This window comes from Anolis carolinensis, chromosome 2 (assembly GCF_035594765.1).
Source record: "Anolis carolinensis isolate JA03-04 chromosome 2, rAnoCar3.1.pri, whole genome shotgun sequence".
NCBI classification, from domain to species: domain Eukaryota; kingdom Metazoa; phylum Chordata; class Lepidosauria; order Squamata; family Dactyloidae; genus Anolis; species Anolis carolinensis.
Window position 1 is genome coordinate 188685081 of NC_085842.1, and position 21312 is coordinate 188706392.

The window sequence follows — 21312 nt, forward strand, 5'->3', positions numbered from 1 at the left end:
ACAAGTTATTACACATTCTGGACATATGTGATAATGATGGATGGAGGTTTGGTTCACCATGTAGAGCTGGAAACTAACAACAGAGAGAGTCAAATGAAAGATAGATACAGAATTACACATGTTTTAATGAATCCTAAAAAAAACCCACCCGTGAGGACGATTTTCTTATAATACAATACATTATATGAATATGCAGAAGAAACTTTGATTCACAAAATTGTTCTGTTTGCTGTGTTGTCTGCTTTCTGATAATCCTGATCATCTATAAAATATACACAGCCATCATATTGTTTCTCAAACTTCCAAATGTGATTACTTCGTCATCTTTTTAAAAAGACAGAATGTATACCCAGCCACAGCAGGACCTACTCCATCCTACACTTTTTAGTGGGTACTAACACAACTAACCACCATTTGAGCCGATGATGGAAAAGTTGTTCTCGATCACAACTGTGAGAAATTTGCACATTAAAAGACCCACTTTAATTGAGATGTCAAAGAGACAAAGTTATTCCTAAGACATACAGCATTTCTAACAAAAGTGGTCTCCGTTTTCATAATCAGAAATCATACCGCCAACATTTTTCCTACAACTAAATATTCCATTAGAGTACATTTCACACCAGCCAGAAATCTTAAGGGCATTTGAGTTCATTATTTCAAAAACTGTCACTTTCAGTTCATCCAGACATGTATTTGTTACTCTGGCCCAAGGAAAGGGAAGAGTTGATAATTGCAAATATAGATAAGGTGAATGTCTAAGACAATCATCCCATTATGCCAAATGGAAAAAAAGCATATATGTCAGGTAGTATGAAACTATTCTGTGAGATTCATGGCTTCTTCATCAGCGTTCCTGGGAGGCATTCCATGCCAGACTTATGCAGAGCTGTAACATAATATGACCCAGCTACTTTCATAAACCCTGACTGATTTCTCATTTGGGAGAGAAATTGTCTTTTCTGTTTTGATGAGAGATCATGTGCCATCCTCTAAGCAAAGTGATATGTTTGTCAGTCATCACCCATGAACACGAAGCAGAGAGACCACGATGAAAGGGCAGGTTGCTTACATAGAATCATAGAATAGTAGAGTTGGAAGAGACCTCATGGGCCATCCAGTCCAACCCCCTGCCAAGAAGCAGGAAATCGCATTCAAAGCACCCCCGACAGATGGCCATCCAGCCTCTGCTTAAAAGCCTCCAAAGAAGGAGCCTCCACCACAGTCCGGGGCAGTGTTCCACTGCCAAACAGCTCTCACAGTGAGGAAGTTCTTCCTGATGTTCAAGTGGAATTTCCTTTCCTGTAGTTTAAAGCCATTGTTCTGCATCCTAGTCTTCAGGGCAGCAGAAAACAAGCTTGCTCCCTTCTCTCTATGAATTCCCCTCACATATTTATACATGGCTATCATGTCTCCTCTCAGCCTTCTCTTCTGGCTAAATATTTTATATTTCTTTTCCGTTGCTCCCCCTAATATCTATCCTCCAGAATACCCCACTCCCTTATGACCCTGTTCGCTGTGGTTTTTATTTTTATGTCTTTCTCACCCCGAGTTTTAACTTAATGTTCATGTGGTCTGCCCTTGTTTTTATTGTCTCCTTGTTTTATTTTGTAATGGATATTATTTACTGTATTGTTTATTGTATTGTGTTGTGCTGTTCTTTTATATGCTGTTTACATTGTATTGTTTTGGGCGTGGCCCCATGTAAGCCGCCCCGAGTCCCCATTGGGGAGATGGTGGCGGGGTATAAATAAAGTTTTATTTTATTATTATTATTATTATTATATGCCCAGCTCTTTAAGCCGCTCCTCATAGGGCTTGTTCTCCAGACCCTTGATCATTTTAGTTGTCCTCCTCTGGACACATTCCAGCTTATCAACATCTCCCTTCAACTGCGGTGCCCAGAATTGGACACAGTATTCCAGGTGTGATTTGACCAAGGCAGAATAGAGGGGTAGCATAACTTCCCTGGATCTAGACACTATACTACTATTTATGCAGGCCAAAATCCCATTGGCTTTTTTAGCTGCCACATCACATTGTTGGCTCATGTTTAACTTGTTGTCCACGAGGACTCCAAGGTCTTTTTCACACACACTGCTGTCGAGCCAGGCGTCCCCCATTCTGTATCTTTGCTTTCCATTTTTTCTGCCAAAGTGAAGTATCTTGCATTTGTCCCTGTTGAACTTCATTTTGTTAGCTTCGGCCCATCTCTCTAATCTGTTAAGATCATTTTGAATTCTGCTCCTGTCTTCTGGAGTGTTAGCTATCCGTCCCAGTTTGGTGTTGTCTGCAAACTTGATGATTGTGCCTTCTAACCCTTCGTCTAAGTCGTTAATAAAGATGTTGAACAGAACCCGGCCCAGGACAGAACCCTGTGGCACTCCACTTGTCACTTCTTTCCAGGAAGAAGAAGACGCATTGGTGAGCACCCTTTGGGTTCGTTCGCTTAGCCAATTACAAATCCACCTAACTGTAGTTTTGCCTAGCCCAGATTTTACTAGTTTGTTTGCCAGAAGGTCATGGGGAACTTTGTCGAAGGCCTTACTGAAATTCAGGTACGCTACATGCATGGCATTCCCTGTATTGACCCAGTTTGTAACTCTTATCAAAAAAAAAAGAGAGAGAGAGAGACCAGATTAGTCTGGCATGACTTGTTTTTGGTAAATCCGTGTTGATTAGCGATGACTGCATTTGTTTCTAAGTGTTCGCAGACCACTTCCTTAATGATTCTTTCCAGAATCTTGCCTGGTATCAACATGAGGCTGACCGGACGGTAATTGTTTGGGTCGTTCTTTTTTCCCTTCTTGAATATAGGGACATTTGCCCTCCTCCAATCTGCTGGGACTTCTCCCATTCTCCAAGAACTCTCCAAGATAATTGCTAGTGGTTCTGAAATAACTTTTGCTAGTTCCTTCAATACTCAATGTAGTTGATCTGGCCCTAGGGACTTGAATTCATTTAGAGAGGCCAGATATTCCTGGACAACTTCTTTTCCTATTTGGGGTTGGATTTCCCCTAATCCTTCGACCATTCCATGTTGCTGAGTTTGAAGACTGCTTTCGTTTTGTGAGAAGACCGAAACAAAGAAGGCATTAAGTAGTACTGCCTTTTCCCTGTTCCCTGGCACCATCACCCCATCTTCTCCTTGCAGAGGCCCTATCGCCTCCTTGTTCTTCCTTTTTCTACCGACGTAAGCAAAAAAGGCTTTTTTGTTTTGTTTTTAATGTCCCTGGCAAGCCTGAGCACGTTTTGTGCTTTAGCCTTGCAAACCTTTTCCCTACAGGAGTTGGCTATTTGAATTCTTTGGTGATTTCTCCCCTTTTCCACTTCCTGTGATACATATTCTTCCAGTGTTCCTCTGTTATCATATTCCTCACCTGTCCTCCCCTCTAAGCCACATGAGACTTTATAATATAGCAATTCATTGTCAGTCTTACTGAAAGAATATTATGCTGAGCATCAGGTAAGGAGGAGGAGGGTCAATGACTGCCAAAAATGTTTAGCTTTCAAGCTTCAAAAAGAGATCTGCACAGATGCAGTTCCAGAGGTGACCACTCAAAGAACACCAGTTGAAGAGGTTGTTTCCAAAAGGTATCAAAACTATATTGTTGGCTAAGAGTAGAATATTAAGTACAGATCCAAACATAATATTCAAATTCATATAACGCTTGGAAAATATATAGCAAAAGAATGCATATCCTCAGAAGTTTTTTTCCATTTTTATGAAATTTGTTCAGATGGATTTGGTGTCTTTTGGAAACAAGCTCCACAATTACAGGTAAGCAGCCTATCCTTCAACTCTTAAAAAGTAAGAAAAACAATAGCTTTGAAAGTGACTCACTAAAATTTTCATCAGTTAGAAAGAGCAGCACTGTATTTGCATCTAGAGAAAAAATGTTTTATCAGCTGTCTCTTTACCCAATTGAGGGATAATTTCCTGCCTGTATAAGAGGCCCAAGGAATTTCTTTCAACTATGGTATTGTCTTTTATTATTATAGCAACAGCTTGGCTTCTTTTGCCAGTTCTTGAACATTCAGCCACTATAGGAAAGTTATGTTTATATGATCATTGGCCTATTCCAACCCAATTCTTGAATTGATTCTTCTTATTTCAGGCAGTCTTAATGTTAACACTTTTATATTTTAAAAAAACCCTTTGTTTCTAATATTTTAAAGTTTTACACAGTCTGTTACCGTAATAACACTATTTATTCATTGTACAAAATAATAAGAATGCACAGCAAGGCATGCACATCCAAACCCATTCTACTGATTCAATTCATCTTTTGCTGAATTTTAATGGTCCTAAACCTACACTGTGGGATTTGGTTTATAGCATATGCTATTCTTTCATAGGAGTTAAATTCAACATTATTAATAATCTCAAGATTTAAAACTTGCCAATATTACATACTCGGAGCATAACTGAAAAATACTTCTTAAAGAACCTGCTATTAATCAATGCATGTCTACTTGCAGAGAGGACAAAGTACAGGTTTTAAGGACTGTCATCTATTTGCTATTTGATTTTTACTCTTGTAGAAAATGCCATAAAGCGAAACAAGCTGACTCAATATCACCCTTTAACTGTATTTGTAAATGCCCCAAAGTGAAAAAATGTTTGCTGTTTATTATTTAAAAAATCAACTAAATTGGTAATTGATCATTGTCAGCCAACAAAAGTCTGTGGCCAGGGTGAAATCAGCTTACTGTTTAAAAAGTGTTTAGTCATAACCTTAGCGACTAAGGTTTTTTAGTCGTCATGAACTCCTATAAGAAAAGATGTAGTATAAATTGAACAAATTTAAATACAGGGTGTTTGAAAAATTGGACCTGATTTGAAATTACTGTACCTCTGTAATCACAAATTTTGCCACTTGAAAGTGTGAAGCATAAAGTTTGATGGCTACTAGGTGCTTCTCCCAATGCACAAACAGCCCCTAGACTCAGTCATTTGCAAGAATGGAACACCAAACACCTTATATTGCTGGATTGTTATCTTGTGAACAACTGAGGCTAGTGGTAATCATTTGAAACTCTGTGGCCCACTCTTTCAAGTGGTAAGTTTCATTCATGGGCAATTCATGATTTGCAGAAATGTTGCAATTTCAAATTGGGTCTATCTTTTTGAAATACCCTACATAATTGAACTCCTAATCCACCCTTCCCCATCCTGGTGCACTCAGGTATTTCAAGTGTTTCTGGAGAGAACCAGTTGGAAAAAGTTGATTTAATCTTACTGTCTTCAGAAAATTTTAACTCTTTTGTTTTTCTCTCCTCTAGTCCATCTGCATGGGTGATTACATATCTGTTTTATTTTGAATGGATTATTTCCTTTTCTTCCTAAACTTTTTCTCAGCTCTGCCCTGTATATATTTTTCTCATTGCTCTTGTCATGTTACTTTAACCCAGTGAAATCCTTTGCAAATAACTGTTTCAGCGTTATAAGTTTAATTAAGTTTCATTTCTAGTGTTATTAGTCAAAAACAGTAGGTGTAATTCTTAATCTAGAAGCTCAGACTCCTAATACCCATCACCTATAACAATATCAGAAAATACTGACAGCTTCCTCCTTGTTCTTTCATAGGTCTTCCGGCCCCGCACTCCACCAGAAGCAATAGCGCTATGTAGCCGTCTGCTGGAATATACTCCCACTGCACGTCTGACTCCACTGGAAGCATGTGCACACTCTTTCTTTGATGAATTACGGGACCCAAATATTAAACTACCGAGTGGGCGAGAGAAACCAGCCCTCTTTAACTTCACCACTCAAGGTAGCCTGAGAGTTATTGTGCCATAAGTTTTCTGTGGCTGAAATGCAACATCGTCTCAAACAATGAGAACAGAAAGCATTGGTAAAACTGTTGATCTGCTAGAAAGAAATCCCAATTGTCTTTTTTTCCTTCCAGATGGCGCCATGTAGTGAAAAAGGTTTGAAAGTAATGCATATATAGAATTATTTTCCCTTTGCAGGATAAATTTGTCAGAAATGAAATAATGTCTTAAGAAATAGAGATAACAAAGGCTGCAATTTCGTGCCCCTCATTTACTAAATTTAATAAAAATGTGAATGAAAAATTTAGCATTCTAGATGGTCTAAGTCAGTGGTTTTCAACCTGTGAGTCCCCAGGTATTTTGGCCTACAACTCCCAAAAATCCCAGCCAGTTTACCAACTGTTAGGAATTCTGGGAGTTGAAGGCCAAAACATCTGGGAACCCACAGGTTGAAAACCACTGGTCTAAACAGAGTGGTGCATATAGGCACACTGTAAAACATGTGTGGAATAGTGATAACAAGAGATGCAATCTGAAATTAAATGAAAAGTAAACTATGTGCTATCTTCAGCTATGCCACAGAAATATACTTTTTTTCAGTCACAAGGAAAGAAATGCTAAAGGGCACAACCAGGGTTAAGTTGTTAGACTGCTTCCAGTTGAGGTTATAGTCATTTCACTCTGACTCATGCTCCTTCATATAGACTTGAAACTTTAAATACCACTGCACAAGAAAGTACTGATCATGACCTTTGTAGAGGCCTTACTTTCATTCGTGGTTACACTGTCTTCAGGAATCTGCTGGGAGAGTTTCCTCAGGGGCTGGTTATAACAACTGTCTCCAACTTCCTCCTAGAACTCTCAAGTAATCCGTCTTTGGCTTCAACCCTCATACCTGCTCATGCCCGAAATCAAGCAGCTGCTTCAACCCCTACAAATGCTCCAGCAGCCTCAGGTGAGAGGCCACCTTAGTTCCTAACACATTTTCCTTGACACACATTTCTTCCCCTAAAAGTCTGCATGACACAATCCAGGCAGCCCTGAGTTGCAACAAAAAAGGTTCTGTAGTTTTGTTCTTAGGTTGAATATGTATGTAAGTCGGAACAGGTACATATGTTTAGTGTAATTCCAGCCAAATTCTTAGTTTTGGATAGCACAGGGAAGGGTTCGCATGCCTGTGGTGTTTGTTTTCCTGTCTGTGCCCCGTTCAGAAAAGTTGACCTCACTTTCTGTCCCTCTGACAACTGGCTTTTGAAAATTTTGGCTTGAAACAAGGATTGTGGAAACAAGGATTGGCGAGAAGACTTCAGTTGAGACATCTTTTCCCCATGATAATTCTTACAGGAGTCAATTTCCCTTCCTGGAGTAGATTTTCTCTCCCTGTTATCTCACTCCTGTTCTTAACTATGAGTCATATGTATGTTGGATGTCTAACCCAACATTTCACTGACCATCTTAGGATAGACTTATCTTGGTGTCTAAAGGGTAAACATGGCTAAAGAAAGAGAAAACATCAGAAAACTTTGGTATCTGAAGGTTGTCCGGAATGAAGTCTTTAAAAAGGCAAGCAGACTTTGAGGATTTCACTGTAATCCCCCACCTCCAGGGACTATCAGATGTGAGGTTTTTCAAATCAGGCAATCATTGCAGTTCTGTCAGCTGTGAGGATTTCTCTCAGACAATCCCAGCAATGTGACTTAATGTTGATAGTTTTTACAGTGTTCACTGCAAACACTCCCAGTGTGGGCTTTCCCTGATCCCGACTTCTTTTATACGTAAGGATTTACTTCTGTCTCCCTTGCTGGAGACAAGTGTGGGGTCAATTGAGATGCTCTCACAGATTGTCTGAAACCAAATTCTGATTGACAACAATTCCAGGGCCAAAAGCATACAGGCTTTATTTACGTAAGTTAATAATAAAACAAGGAGCCCCCAGTGGTGTAGCGGGTTAAACTGCTGAGCTGCTGATCCTGCTAGCCAAAAGGTTAAAATCCGAGGAGCAGGGTGAGCTCCCACTGTTAACTCCAGCTTCTGCCAATGTAGCTGTTAGAAAACGTGCAAATGTGAGTAGATCAATAGGTACCGCTCCAGCGGGAAGGTAACAGCGCTCCATGCAGTCATGCCAGCCACATGACCTTGGAGGTGTCTACGAACAATGCTTGTTCTTCGGCTTAGAAATGGAGATGACCACCAGCCCCCAGAGTCGGACACAAGTAGACTTAATATCAGGGGAAAACCTTTACATTTACTAAGCATAAAACTGTGTATTTTTTATATATAATACTAGCATAGGTTAGATATTTTGGATGTGGGTGAATTTAAAACTCTTCTCCTTTGTTAATCTCCCTGAAAGCCTGCCAATATTTTAAGATGGTAATGATAGATGCTTGTGCCAAGTTTGGCTCATATTCATTGTCAGTGGGGTTCACGGTGCCCTCAAGATGCTGGTGGACTATAACTCCCATCATCCTGGTTCAGTCCCCCCAAACTTTGCAAGTTGGTTATGATGGGTCTGTGTGCCAAGCTTGGTCTGAACCAGGCATGGGCAAACTTCGGCCCCTCAGGTGTTTTGGATTTCATCTCCCAGAAATCCCAGAAATCCCAGTCAAGTGCAAACTTCAGCCCTCCCAGTGTTTTAAACTTCAACTCCCACAATTCTTAACAGTCAGTAAGAATTGTGGGAGTTGAGCACTGGGAGGGCTGAAGTTTGCACTTACCTAGTCTAAATCCATCATCAGTGGGCTTCACAGTAGTCTCTGGATGTGGGTGTACTACAACTTCTATCTTCCTTTATCGGCTCTCTAGATGTGGGTACACTCCTCTGTAAAGTCCCCTCAAATCTCGCCCATATTTTAAGATGGCCATGATGCGTCTGTGTACCAAATTTAGTCGAAATCCACCATTGCTGGTTATGACCTGGCTCTCTGGATGCCTGGTCATGAAAAAGACATACATACATGCATACATATTTTAACTTTTAATTATATACATAGATAGATGTAAAACAACACACTCTGTCTCCTCAAGCAGACCCTTACTAATCACTCAACTTGAACCCCTTTCTGTCACTCCAACATTAGTATAATTCAAATTCCTCTATTCTCAAACCCTCAGGCTAAAATTGCTCAACGTGAAATGCACATGCTACCAAGTGCCTCATGTAAAACTCTTTCAAATTCTCCCTTTGAACAATACGTAAGTAAGTCACACAGTAAATCCAGCATCATTTTTATATAAAAAGCCATGAGATTGCATAGGCCCATATGAGAGAAAGCCTTTTTTCACATTGATTTACGGCTCCAAAGGTTGCAAACAGCTCCATGAGTTGAACTGGAAAAAAATCAGTTGGAAAGGAGTGAAGCTCTTTAGGGAATGGCCCAATGTACTCTCTAGGCTTGTTTTCAGTCTGGTATCGCAGCCATGCAATAGGATACATTACAGGGACTCTGCTAGCTGGTTCAAGAGGCAGACCAAGGAACCTGTCCCCAAAGGGACATATGTAACCTGTGTCTTTTGTCGATATGTAACCTGTGTCTTTTGTTTTCACTTGTGATGTTTTCAGATGCTAATGCAGGAGATCGAGTTCAGACCAATAATGTAGCCTCAGCATCAGCCTCCAACTCCACCTGAACTGGTCACACGCAGCAGCCTGTACAGAAACAATCGCCAGTAATTTTGAGTCTCGCTCAGCAACACTGGTCACATTTGGAAAGAACATGTAAAAAGAGGGGGAAAACTGTTCATTATAGTGTTCAATTTTTTATTATTGTTGCTCTTATTTAACCTTGTAAAAATAAATACAAACCAGTTTCATTGTTTGCTCACTCTGCGGGCTCTTTGGGCAGGGGACTATGTGGGGTGGGAAGAGGGGAAGTGGAGCAATAGAACACACTAATGTCTCTTCCCATGACAATCTTCAAATTTTTTAAAAAAAATGCTGTTAGATATTTCAGAATCAGGAATCTTGTGCCCTTGCAAAACAAAAGAAGGGAAACCCTAATTCTGCTGAAGCTCCTTTTTAAGCCTTGTATTTTTTTAAGTGAAGTTTTGACTTTTGGTGAAGTACATAACTTGAATTTGGTCAGGAGCTTAGCAGGAGTTGTTTGCCTTGAAATCATATGCTTGGAGATCTTTTAATGTCTTTGTGTTTATAGGTGAGGAGGAAGAACCATGGCGAGGTGGTAAAATATGCTGAATTGCCAAAGGGGAATAGGGGAGGGGAGGGACGTTATTGTGAGAATCAATCTTGGAAGAGTAAGAGGCCAATGTTGATCTTAAATTCTGTACTAATGTTGGAAAATTCTGTAAATATGTATGTTACATATACACACACAGTTCGCTTGAATGAAAGATCCTCATTTACCTACTCTAAGCTTGTTGGAGCTGAAGATTAAAAGATCTGCAAAGCACAAAAAAAAAGGTCTGGCCTGTCTTCGGCAAGTAGGAGGGAGTAACACAGACCACATGGGTGCAGAACGTGGCTTAAACGTGGGGCAAAGGCACTTCTATAGCCTCCCCTCCTGTTTTGTACAGGCTTCTTCCTAGAAGAAGATGAGAAAAGAAAGCCTGGGGTTATGATGTGAATGGACATAATATTTTCATAGGAATTAGAGGTGGCAATTTGGTCTTATTGTTTTACTGGTAATTTTGAATCCGAATCTAGAATTTGTATGTAACTTCACCATTTTTCAACTTCTTTTTTAGTCTTTATTTATTAATTTTCAGCAGTAGCTGTTGTCACAATGATAGAATTGTAATAAGTAGACAAATCAGTTTACTTACTCCTGCTGACCTATAAAAAGCTAAGTGTGTGTATATATATGCACATATACCTATATATATATATATATAATATAAATATATACATAGATACAGTGCTGCTTTTTATTTTTTATTCTAACTGGTCTGACTGAAGCAGAAATGCCTGTTTCCTGGTGTCTATGTTCTGGGTTGTTATTTTATAGTGGTTAAAATAAAGTCTCGTGTTTATGAAGTGAAAGCAATACTCCTTGGAAGGCTCTAGTGAGTTAGGTGGTAAGAAGGAATGTCGTTGCCACTATAGAAACAGGTTCTTATGACTGGCTTCCTCTTATGTTTGAGAGATGTGCCTATCTAGCCTTATATTCATTCAAATGAATCTTCGTCATCTGGTGCTCACGCAAGTTTTGTCTCCTTGGTCCACGGTCTTTGTGAAACATGATTGTGACCCCCATAAGAGCTGCTGTATGCCCAGGCTGCTGCTCAGAGGCACCTGGACTTAGGACTTCATCCTCATTCTTCTCTTTCCTTCCATAGGTAGCATAGGCCTGGAGTAGAGGCAGGCGAGCCCTGTTTCAGGTCCTGCCAGATAACTATGTTGGCCCGTGAGGGAGTTGATGTCTAGCAGCCTGAAATACCAGGTGATTGACAAGGAGAGTTCCCATGAGAGGACTTTGAAACTGTTTCAACAGCCCTCAGTGTGGAAACCATCTGTCTGTAAATCACATATAATGCATGAAAAGCCTGAAAGAGACTTGACTGCATGAAATGAGCCCAATCTCTGTGTCGATTGTGGCCTTTGTCAGAACTCAAGGGTCCCAGGCAGGGCAATGGCATATAGAGGTGATCCAGTTCTGTGGTCAGAATAGAAGGGCAGTCTGAACTCAGAAAAGAGATGGTGTCTTACAATTCTCAGAACTTTTGGTTAATTTAAAGCTAGCACAGGAGAAGAATAAAAAGCTTTCTTTTTAAAAAAAAAAATTGTGTGTGCGTGCGTGTAAAAACTGGGATCCTGTTGGTTTTCTTTTCTCGTGGATCATGGCGGACTGCAAACAAAATTTTATACAGATCTAGAGCCAGGTGTTTCAGTACCATTTTCTTTTTTTGTAAATAAACTGACAAAAAGCTCCTCACCAAATTCAAGTTTGTACATTTGTTTTTGAAATTTTGAGTTGTATTGCTTTGTATGTAAATATGTGGTCACAGGAACTGCTGTTGATGAGCAAAAATTTACCATTCAGGGCAGTTAATTTTGTTTTAATAATCAAACAAAATGTAGACGAGCTTTTTAAAGCCATATAGTTCTAACTCTGTACAGTAGATAACCGGCCTGTATTATTGTAACAATAACTCTAGTGATGTATAGTATATCTATATAGTTTGGAGTGCCTTTGCTTCCATGATTTTTTTAATTTTATTTTTGTTCATCCTTTTTGTAACAGATGTCTCACACATGGAATATCTTTGCTTCCCTTCTTTCAGTGATTTCATGGTCAGTAGCATAATAAAACGAAAGTGCATCCATAACTATTTTTATTTCAAACCATGGCTTCGTTGTAGAGGTTTATATATGTCCCTCTGTTCCCACAAAAGCAGAGACCGGTTTCATTTTATATTTGCCACCTTGCTGCCATCTTAAGTGGCAGGTTTACATTTTGCTCGTCTTTTCCTAGTGCTTTTGTCTAGAGTTCTTGTAAACAACAACAACTCGAAGCTTTGATTTAGTTTCTTTGTTCCTGCAAAAAGCAGAATTGGGCTTTATAAGAAGAAACTGTAATGGAAGGAGGCAGGAAGGGGGTCAGTCAACCAGTTTCAATCTCTCCCTCCCTCCCTCCCTCCCTCCCCCTCTCGCTCATATGCGTGCGCGCACACATATACACCTTTTGTATTTTATGGATATAAGTAGATACCAAGCAAAATATTTGGCTTGAAATTAATTTGTGGTACCAAGAGTCTGCAGTTGTAGATTTATCACTTGCCCTCCTCCCATCCTACCCTGAATGTTATTTTGTGATTTAAAAAGAACATTTTGAAATTGACTTTTAATTTCTTGTGCCCAATACAAAAGCCTGTACTTTTAAAATGTTGTTCCTTGTGTATTCCGTGTGAGGTTTACTTCAATGGCAAAACGTTGAAATTTTTATCAAACCAAAGGTTGCTGTTTTTGTTCTGTTTGCATTCTTTCTGTAACCATCTTGTGTTCATTCCAGTAAGGCAGAGGCTGCACTTTTTCTGGTGACACAAAGGTCAGTGGTAGCATTTTGTTTCTGACAGTCCACTTAAGAGTTTTCTTTTTGTGGTTTGTTTTTAAATGAAGTCCCAATGGTCTCCTGATTGCTATCCTTTGTCTGCATTGCAACTGCGCATGTCTCTGAGATGGCAGTGATACTATATCCGTGTCCTTGGCTGAAAGTCAATCAAGACACTCATTACCTTAATCTCAAAGTACCTTTGTTGTTGTTTTTTAAAAAAAAGCAAACAAAATATTATTTTTTCATCCTAGATTGCCTCTAACATTGTTTAGCTGATGCGTGGAAATACTTCATTTTATTAATAGGCCAAGTAATGTTGGGTGTCTGTAATTAGTGATAATTTGAAATGTTCCCAGATTAGTAATGCTTCTGAAGAAATATTACCAATGAGCTTTTTATCCATTAGAAATGTCAGCCACTTGGGTCAAAGCCAGTGATGAAAAGCACAGTTTAGCATCTCACCCTGGACCTCCATGTTCCCGGTGTTTGCATCACAGCCCCTTTGAATACCCACTGTTTCTACAGGAACTAATTTCTTGCTTCATTCAGCGATAAGGCAATAAAAGCAAAATGAAGTGGAATATTAAAATTGGTTCCTAAAGAGTTAGCTTGAGATACATATCTTCCTTCATTGTGTTGTTTGTTCTTCGTTTTGGGGAAAACAGTTTATATATATAAATAGCCATTTATATATATAAAAAGCCAGCTTGCCTGTAAAACTTGCATTTATTACTATGTTGCTGATAGATCACTTGGGCTTGTACACACAACTAGCGTGTTCACTTCCATCTTAAGAGCAAAAATCTAAAAATATATATATAATGGACTGTGGGTTGTATACAAACTATTGCATACACATGCAAAGCTGTCTTGATTCAAAGAAAAAGCAAAACATGTATAACATTATTACTACTTGAATGCCTCTGTGACTGATTACGTTTTCATTTTAAATATAAACTTTTGTGGAAAGTATGCTTACTGTTTTATTATTTTACCTCCTCCCTTCTGACCCTCTGTAAATACATTTTGTTCTGTGTGACTTGGTTCAGAAATAGTTAACTGGTACTGTAATTTGCATTGAATAAAAATAGGTTAGCCTGGACATGAGATTTAAAATTGAAAAGTGTGTGCTCTTTATTTCAAAACCTTTTATGGACACCACCTTCTTTAATTCCCTTTTACTGAACTTGTTCCACCTCTTCCTCAAAGTCTACCCTTGCCCCAACCAAAAGGCGGATTTGGAATCTTTATAGTAATTATAATCAGAAAATTCAAACGAAATCCACATATTTTCCTGGTCTCTACGAATGCTACATATAGCAGCTTCTGTCTTCCAGTAAACCATTACATTTGACAGAGAGAAAAAGATCCCTTTCGCTTGGATTGTAGCAGATGCCCCTACTTTGCTCCCACCTGCAGCATGTGCTGGAACATTTTCTAAAGCACCTTTGTATTTGAGCCCCGAGTAAATTATTCTTGGTGATGATGTAAAGAGTTTGCCATATCTATGTCTTGTGGGGCTGTTCCTCAACCAAATTGGCACAGTGCTATCTCTAAGCTGGGTTCCAGTTCCTGGGTAATGTATGTATTAAATGTGATGTCTGTTTGCGCAAAAAAAATTCCATTTTCAGGCCGGGTGACTTCTTAGTCTCTTCTGTTACTATCCTAAAATGCTAGATGCAAAGTCGTGTGACTACTGCTTCAATAAACAAATTTCCTATATTGCAAAGGAGGCTCCTTTTCATTTCTTTTCTAATTCTATAAACAGGTGCCAGGCTTGGATAGGACAGAGAAGAGTAAAACTTACAATTTCTAAACACACACACAGATGTGTAACGGCACATGCACTGAAAAAAGCCAGTAGGATGGCAAAGCTTCATAAAAGAAGCAGCCTATGGTGTTACTGATAAAGAGTGGAATATAGAATGAAAACAATTACCATAGGTTCTTGCTGAGTTAAAATGTCATATATTAAAACGACTAGCAAACTATTTTTTTTCTAAAAAAGGAAAAACACTGTAATTGAGAGAATATGAAGTTTTTTCCCCTCTAAAACCTTCAGATGCTGATATCAGAGATATTTCAATTTCAGCATATTTTCCAATCTGCCAGACTGAGGTAGCATCAAGGCTGTCTTGGTTTGTATTTTTAAAATCTGGAAATTGCAAGCTTAACAGATATACTCTGTATTTGATTATGATGTTCTTCAATGTTATAAAATTGATGGGGTAAATGTGACCCAAATAGGAAAGTAAATATGCAAAAAAGGAAGAAAGATCAGCAAGAAACAAAATTGATCATGGGTCCTTAATTTTAAAAAACAAGTAAGTTGATCAGTGTATCGAAATTCATTGGATAGATAGCCAGGATGAAGTGTTGCTGTTACAGGATCATGAATATATTATACTATTAGAATATGTATTGTAAGGCCATCCGATTTCATTAAACTCTTTATTTGGGTGGTCTCCTTTTCAACTTGCTGTATATACATATTTGTGTATAAAGCATAAAAATGACAAAAAGTCGACAACCCTGCTCCACAGGTTGATTTAAACCAGCCTTTTGGGATGCCTGGATGGAAAAATGGCGGTGGAGGCAGCCTTTTGGCGCTTCCCTGCCACAGAGAAAAGAATAGAGGATGTTAATATATCCTTTAGGTTCTCCCAGGAAAGAGTACCCCTGTAGCTGAGATTTTACCACTCCGAGGACAGTTCCAAGGTAATTTGTTTTCGCACCTGATATATATACCTGTCTCCTCCCATCGGCCTATTTTCCTTTTGATGTGTTGTTGGGACTCATGGCAGCATGGATAAGATGGTGCTCCATGGGCCGGATTTCATCTGGGAGACCCCCAGTTGTGTCAAGTGGATGGGCTGAGCACAGAGTGTGTGGATCTGGGGAAAACTGAGTCTCCTTCACCAAGAGGAAAAATCTCCCCAAATTTGGATCATGGTTTTGAACAAGTAGAATCCTGGCTTTTGATTATTGTGTGTTGGAGAGGATGTTGCATTATACCTTTCTATCGATATCTTTTTTGGGGGAAAGTTCAGACAGAATGGACAGAAATCTAGCTACTTACTTAGGCGATCCCTCGTAGTTTGAGGATGATGGTCCTCCAGTCATGGAGACTTGAGGGTGAATTTTTAGGTGGCTGAAGAGACCTATTCTTGATCTGCATGTTCTCCCGCAGTGAGGACATCAGTTTCCAGGTGGAAGGCAGTCCCTGTCAGGGTTAGCTTGACGGGCGTTCCTCTTGGCACGTTTCTCCCTTAAGCCCTCCATTCGTGCCTCCTCGAACTCCGCAGCACTGCTGGTCACAGCTGACCTCCAATTAGAGCACTCAAGGGCCAGGGCTTCCCAATTCTCAGTGTCTATGCCACAGTTTTTAAGGTTGGCTTTAAGCCCATCTTTAAATCTCTTCCTGTCCACCAACATTACGTTTCCCGTTCTTGAGTTCGGAGTAGAGCAACTGTTTTGGGAGACGGTGATCAGGCATTCGGACAACGTGGCCAGCCCAGCGGAGTTGATGGCGCAGGAACATCGCTTCAATGCTGGTGGTCTTTGCTTCCTCAAGCACGCTGACATTTGTCCACCTGTCTTCCCAAGAGATTTGCAAGATTTTTCTGAGGCAACGCTGATGGAAATGCTCTAGGAGTTGAGTGTGACGTCTGTAGACCGTCCACATTTCGCAGGCGTAGAGCAGGGTTGGGAGGACAATGGCTTTATAAACAAGCACCTTGGTGTATCTACGGATGTCCCGATCATCAAACACTCTCTGTTTCGTTCTGAAAAATACTGCACTCGCAGAGCTCAGGAGGTGTTGTATTTCAGTGTCGATGTTGACTTTTGTGGAGAGGTGGATGCCAAGGTAGCGGAAATGGTCAACATTTTCTAATGTTACACCATTAAGCTGTATTCCTGGCATTGCAAAGGGATTAGCTGGTGCCTGTTGGAAGAGCACTTTGGTTTTCTCGATGTTCAGTGAGAGGCCGAGCTTCTCGTATGCTTCTGCAAAGGTGTTTAGAGTGGTTTGTAGGTCTTCATCTGAGTGCACACAGACTACGTTGTCAGCAGCATATTGGAGTTCTATAATAGATGTTGTGGTGACCTTGGTTTTGGCTTTCAGTCTGCTGAGGTTAAATAGCTTGCCATCTGTCCGACAGATGATTTCCACTCCAGTGGGAAGCTTCCCATCAACAAGGTGAAGTATCATAGCGATGAAGATGGAAAATAAGGTAGAGGCAGTAACACATCCCTGCTGGACACCTGATTCCACCTTAAATGTACAAAGTACACTTTGGGAGCCATTGCTATCCAAGACTGTTGCCATCATGTCATCATGGAGGAGCCGCAGGATGTTCACAAATTTGTCAGGGCACCCGATTTTTTGGAGGATGCTCCAGAGAGTACTGCGATTCACTCTGTCAAATGCCTTTGCAAGGTCAATGAATGCCATGTACAGAGGTTGGTTTTGTTCCCTGCTTTTTTCTTGGAGCTGTCGTGCAGTGAAGATCATGTCCACTGTTCCTTTGGAGGGATGGAAGCTATTCTGGGATTCTGGGAGGGTGTCTTCTGAGACAGGGAGAAGGCGGTTTGCAAGGATTCTTGTGAGGATTTTCCCAGCGGAGGTTAGAAGGGAGATACTGTGATAGTTCCCGCAGTCTGTTCTATCCCCTTTCTTGAAAAGGGTGATGATGTTGGCATCTTTGGAAGTCTGCTGGGATTTTCTCAGTCACCCACACCTTTTCAATGAGCTGGTGGAGTTGTATCAGGTCAGGTCCACCCTCCTTGAAGATTTCAGCAGGGATCCCATCAGATCCGTTGGCTTTGTTTTTTTTGTTTGTTTTTTTTTTTGTTGTTGTTGGCTGATGACATTGCTGACTTCTTCCAAACTAGGCAGTGCTGCAAGCTCATCCCTGGTTTGTTGTTGTGGGATTTGTGAGAGAACCTCTTTGGCCACATTGGAGCTGCGATTCAGCAGGTTCTGGTAGTGCTCTTTCCAACGTAGTGCAATTGATGTTTTGTCCTTCAGAAGTTTGGTTCCATCTGATGAGCATAAAGGCTGTATGCCATGGTTTCTTGGTCTGTAAATGATTTTGTGGCTTTGAAAAATCCCTTGAGCATCATGGGTATCTGCAAAGTGTTGGATTTCTTCAGCCTTCTTATTTTTCTCAATAACATTTTAAAAAAGAGAAGAAAGGAAAGAGTGTGGGAGGATATAGTGGTAGTAAAATAAAAGGGGAATAAAAAGGGGGGGAAGGTAGGGATTAGGGTTTGGTTAGTTTCCAATCCTCTTCATCAGGGGTCCTCAAACTAAGGCCCGGGGGCCGGATGCGGCCCTCCAAGGCCATTTACCTGGCCCCCGCCCTCAGTTTTATAATATAATATTTTATATCAGTTTTAATAATATAATATATTGTATATACATATAATATTGATAATAATCTTATGTTATACAATATAATACTAATAGTAATACTATATAATAATATTAATTATATGTTATATATTACATATTATATAATAGTATAGTGGTATAGTTCAATATAGTAATATATAATGCTAATATTGTGTTATGCTAATAATATAATACATTGTATGTACATACAGCTGCTCTGAGTCCCCTTCGGGGTGAGAAGGGTGGGATATAAATGTAGTAAATAAATGCAGTAAATAAATAATTAATTTTAGACTTAGGCTCGGCCAAAGTCTGACATGACTTGAAGGCACACAACAACAACAATCCTAATTAACTTGACTATCTCATTGGCCAGAAGCAGGCCCACACTTTCCATTGAAATCCTAATAGGTTTATGTTGGTTAACATTGTTTTCATTTTCAAATATTGTATTGTTCTTTCGTTGTTGTTGTTGTTGCACTACAAATAAGACATGTGCAGTATGCATAGGAATTTGTTTGTATTTTTTTTCAAATGATAATTCAGCCCCTCAACAGTCTGAAGGATTGTGGACCGGCCCTCTGCTTAAAAAGTTTGGGGACCCCTGCTCTTCATCATGAATTTGAGTCTATTGTTCTCGTTTTCATCTTACTTTTTTCCTCCTCTTTCTTTTTAAGTTCCAAACGGTACATATTTCTTCTTAATTCTTGTTTATAGTAATATCCACATTTTTTCCTGTTTCATATAGTTTGTTAATAGAGGCCAATCCATATCCTTTTTGAAATTACTTTGTCGATGTGCTAACTGTTGTGTTAATTTGTCCATGCTCATAATTTCCACCATTTTTATCAATCATTCCTTTAATGTAGGGGTTTCATTTGCTATTTGGAGAGCATTTTTATTAGGCTGCTTGGGATGCTTTTTGTAGTTGGAAGTAAATAAAAGTGTGTGTCCAAAATCTGTCTCCAATACTGGTGCTTTTACAGGTTAGTTTTGGATTAGGCATTGAGTGTAAATATAAGACTGTCATGCTGGAAGACCTAGAAATTCCTAGAGTGGTGTTCTTTCCAATAAAAAAAATACCAATACTTTTATTCACAGTTTTTCACTTTCATGGGAACCCTGACTCCCTAACTAGTGAAAGTCTAGGGTGGCTGTATATATCAATACAACATCAAAAGGCCTGAGTATATTATTTATACATTCATTTCTAGCTGTAGAGCAGTGATTCCCAAAGTGGGCACTACCGCCCCCTGGTGGGTGCTGCAGCGATTCAGGGGGCGGTGATGGCACCTATTAGGACACGGGGCACAGCCAGGGGAGGGGCGGGGCTGCTTCCCAAGTGCCAGAAACAGGGCTGAGCACCTGAGGGGCCTGTTAGGACCTGGGGCGGAGCTATAGGAGTGGGCGTGGCTCCTTCCCAAGAGCCCGAGACAGGGCTGAGAATCTATACCTCTCCTGAGGCGCTTGTTGGGACACAGAGGATGGGGCTAGGGGTGGGGGCAGGGCCTCCTTTCAAGAGCCCGAGACAGGACCAAGCCTCTGTATACCTCCCGAGGCGCTTGTTAGAACACGGGGGAGGGGTATAGAGGTTCAACCCTCATCAGGTACTTGGGAAGAGGCCCCGCCCCCTCTAGCCCCGCCCCGTGTCCTGGCAAGCGCTGCAGGACAGAAATAGAAGCTCAGCCCTGCCTCAGAGCTCGTAACTCCGCCCATCCCAGTCCTGGCCACCCATTTGTGGCCCCGCCTACCTCCCCGCCATGCATCTTGGACTAGGGGAGAGGCTCAGCCCCGCCCTCTTGATCAGGAACCACGCCCACCCCTCTAAGCTATGCCCCCTTTCCAGGGGGCACTGAGCAATATTTTTGCTGGAAAAGGGGGGCAGTAGGCCAAATAAGTTTGGGAATCACTGGTGTAGAGTAACAAATGGATTAATCCAAAAATTCAAGCATTGTTCTGGAGGTTCAAATGACATGATTTCAAATCTTGTATAAACAACAAAAGGGACACTAAATTAAGCATGGTTGTTTCCATTTGTCCTTTTGATGCTTTTATATAATGTTATATAATGATTTGCAGCAACAGTGATGGCCTGTAATCTTTTTATCCAAGAAAAAGAAATTTCAATGATGAGTTTCCAAAGTGTGCTGCTGTCAAGAGAAATAAAAGTAATATTTATATTTTAAGGGGTAAATTAGGTCCTCTGAAGATGTAAAAGAAGAATTTCATAATAATGCACTTTTTGATATAGCATATCTGACAAAAATTTCAGAACATCACCCACTATTTTTTAACTTTAGCATACTGTAATTGCCTATGAATTAACTTTTACAACCTCATCCTCATTGTTGAGAAATTAAGTGTATTATTTTAAAGAGTTAACAAGGGTAACATACCAGTTATTTTAACAGTCTATAAAAATGTTCTGTAATTATTGCTGACATTTTCAACCTTGCCCATTGTGGTTCAGAAATTTTAGTATTTAATTCTTATTTTTTTTCTCTAAGCATCTCATACAACACTTTTATAAGATTTTTATGGATTGTTGAGTTTGCAAGTCTTTGGTTATACATGGTTCTTCAAAATACATAAGAGTTCTGGGAAGCCTTTCCTATCTATGTAAAGATTTACAAAAGTAGATTACTTGATATATTTGAAACCAGGTATACCTTATGTGCTGTAATTTATTTTTTACTATAGTCTGACAGTTTTGCTAATAGTGGTTTCTGAATAGTTTCCAATGTCTGAATTGGCATATTTTATCATTAAATGTAAATTAAAATGGCAAAGTAATGTGCAGATAGGAGAGAGTTCTGAAATCAGTTTTTCAATTTGCCACATAAACAAAGGGGAATTGGTAAGTTTACTTAGCTTGGTAGTATTTAAATCTGAACAGAGCTTCATTATTCTCTTCTGTCTCTAATAATATCAAAGTATCATATCTGAAAATGTAACATAATTGCCATAACGAATGCATTACAGTGTTTTTTTTTAATTGGGCACTACCAGGCCTCCTGAATTTGCCAAGTTATATTGAGCTTTTCCACCTGCAACATCCGCTTCTGTAGTTCAAAGAAATTCTCAGAACTTTAAGGTAAAGAGAATAACTTTCAGACCACTTGAATC

General features: G+C 39.8%; 1 protein-coding gene across 2 annotated transcripts in view; it reads left to right on the plus strand.

The window, feature by feature from the left end:
* gsk3b (glycogen synthase kinase 3 beta) overlaps positions 1-14517 on the plus strand; it is a 127511-nt gene extending 112994 nt beyond the window's left edge. For both annotated transcript variants that reach the window (NM_001414812.1, XM_003226784.4), the window contains 3 exon segments: positions 5591-5777; positions 6635-6733; positions 9341-14517. In NM_001414812.1, coding sequence (NP_001401741.1) covers positions 5591-5777; positions 6635-6733; positions 9341-9408 — 354 coding nt within the window. In that variant the 3' untranslated portion in view covers positions 9409-14517.
* Positions 14518-21312: the final 6795 nt, after the last annotated feature.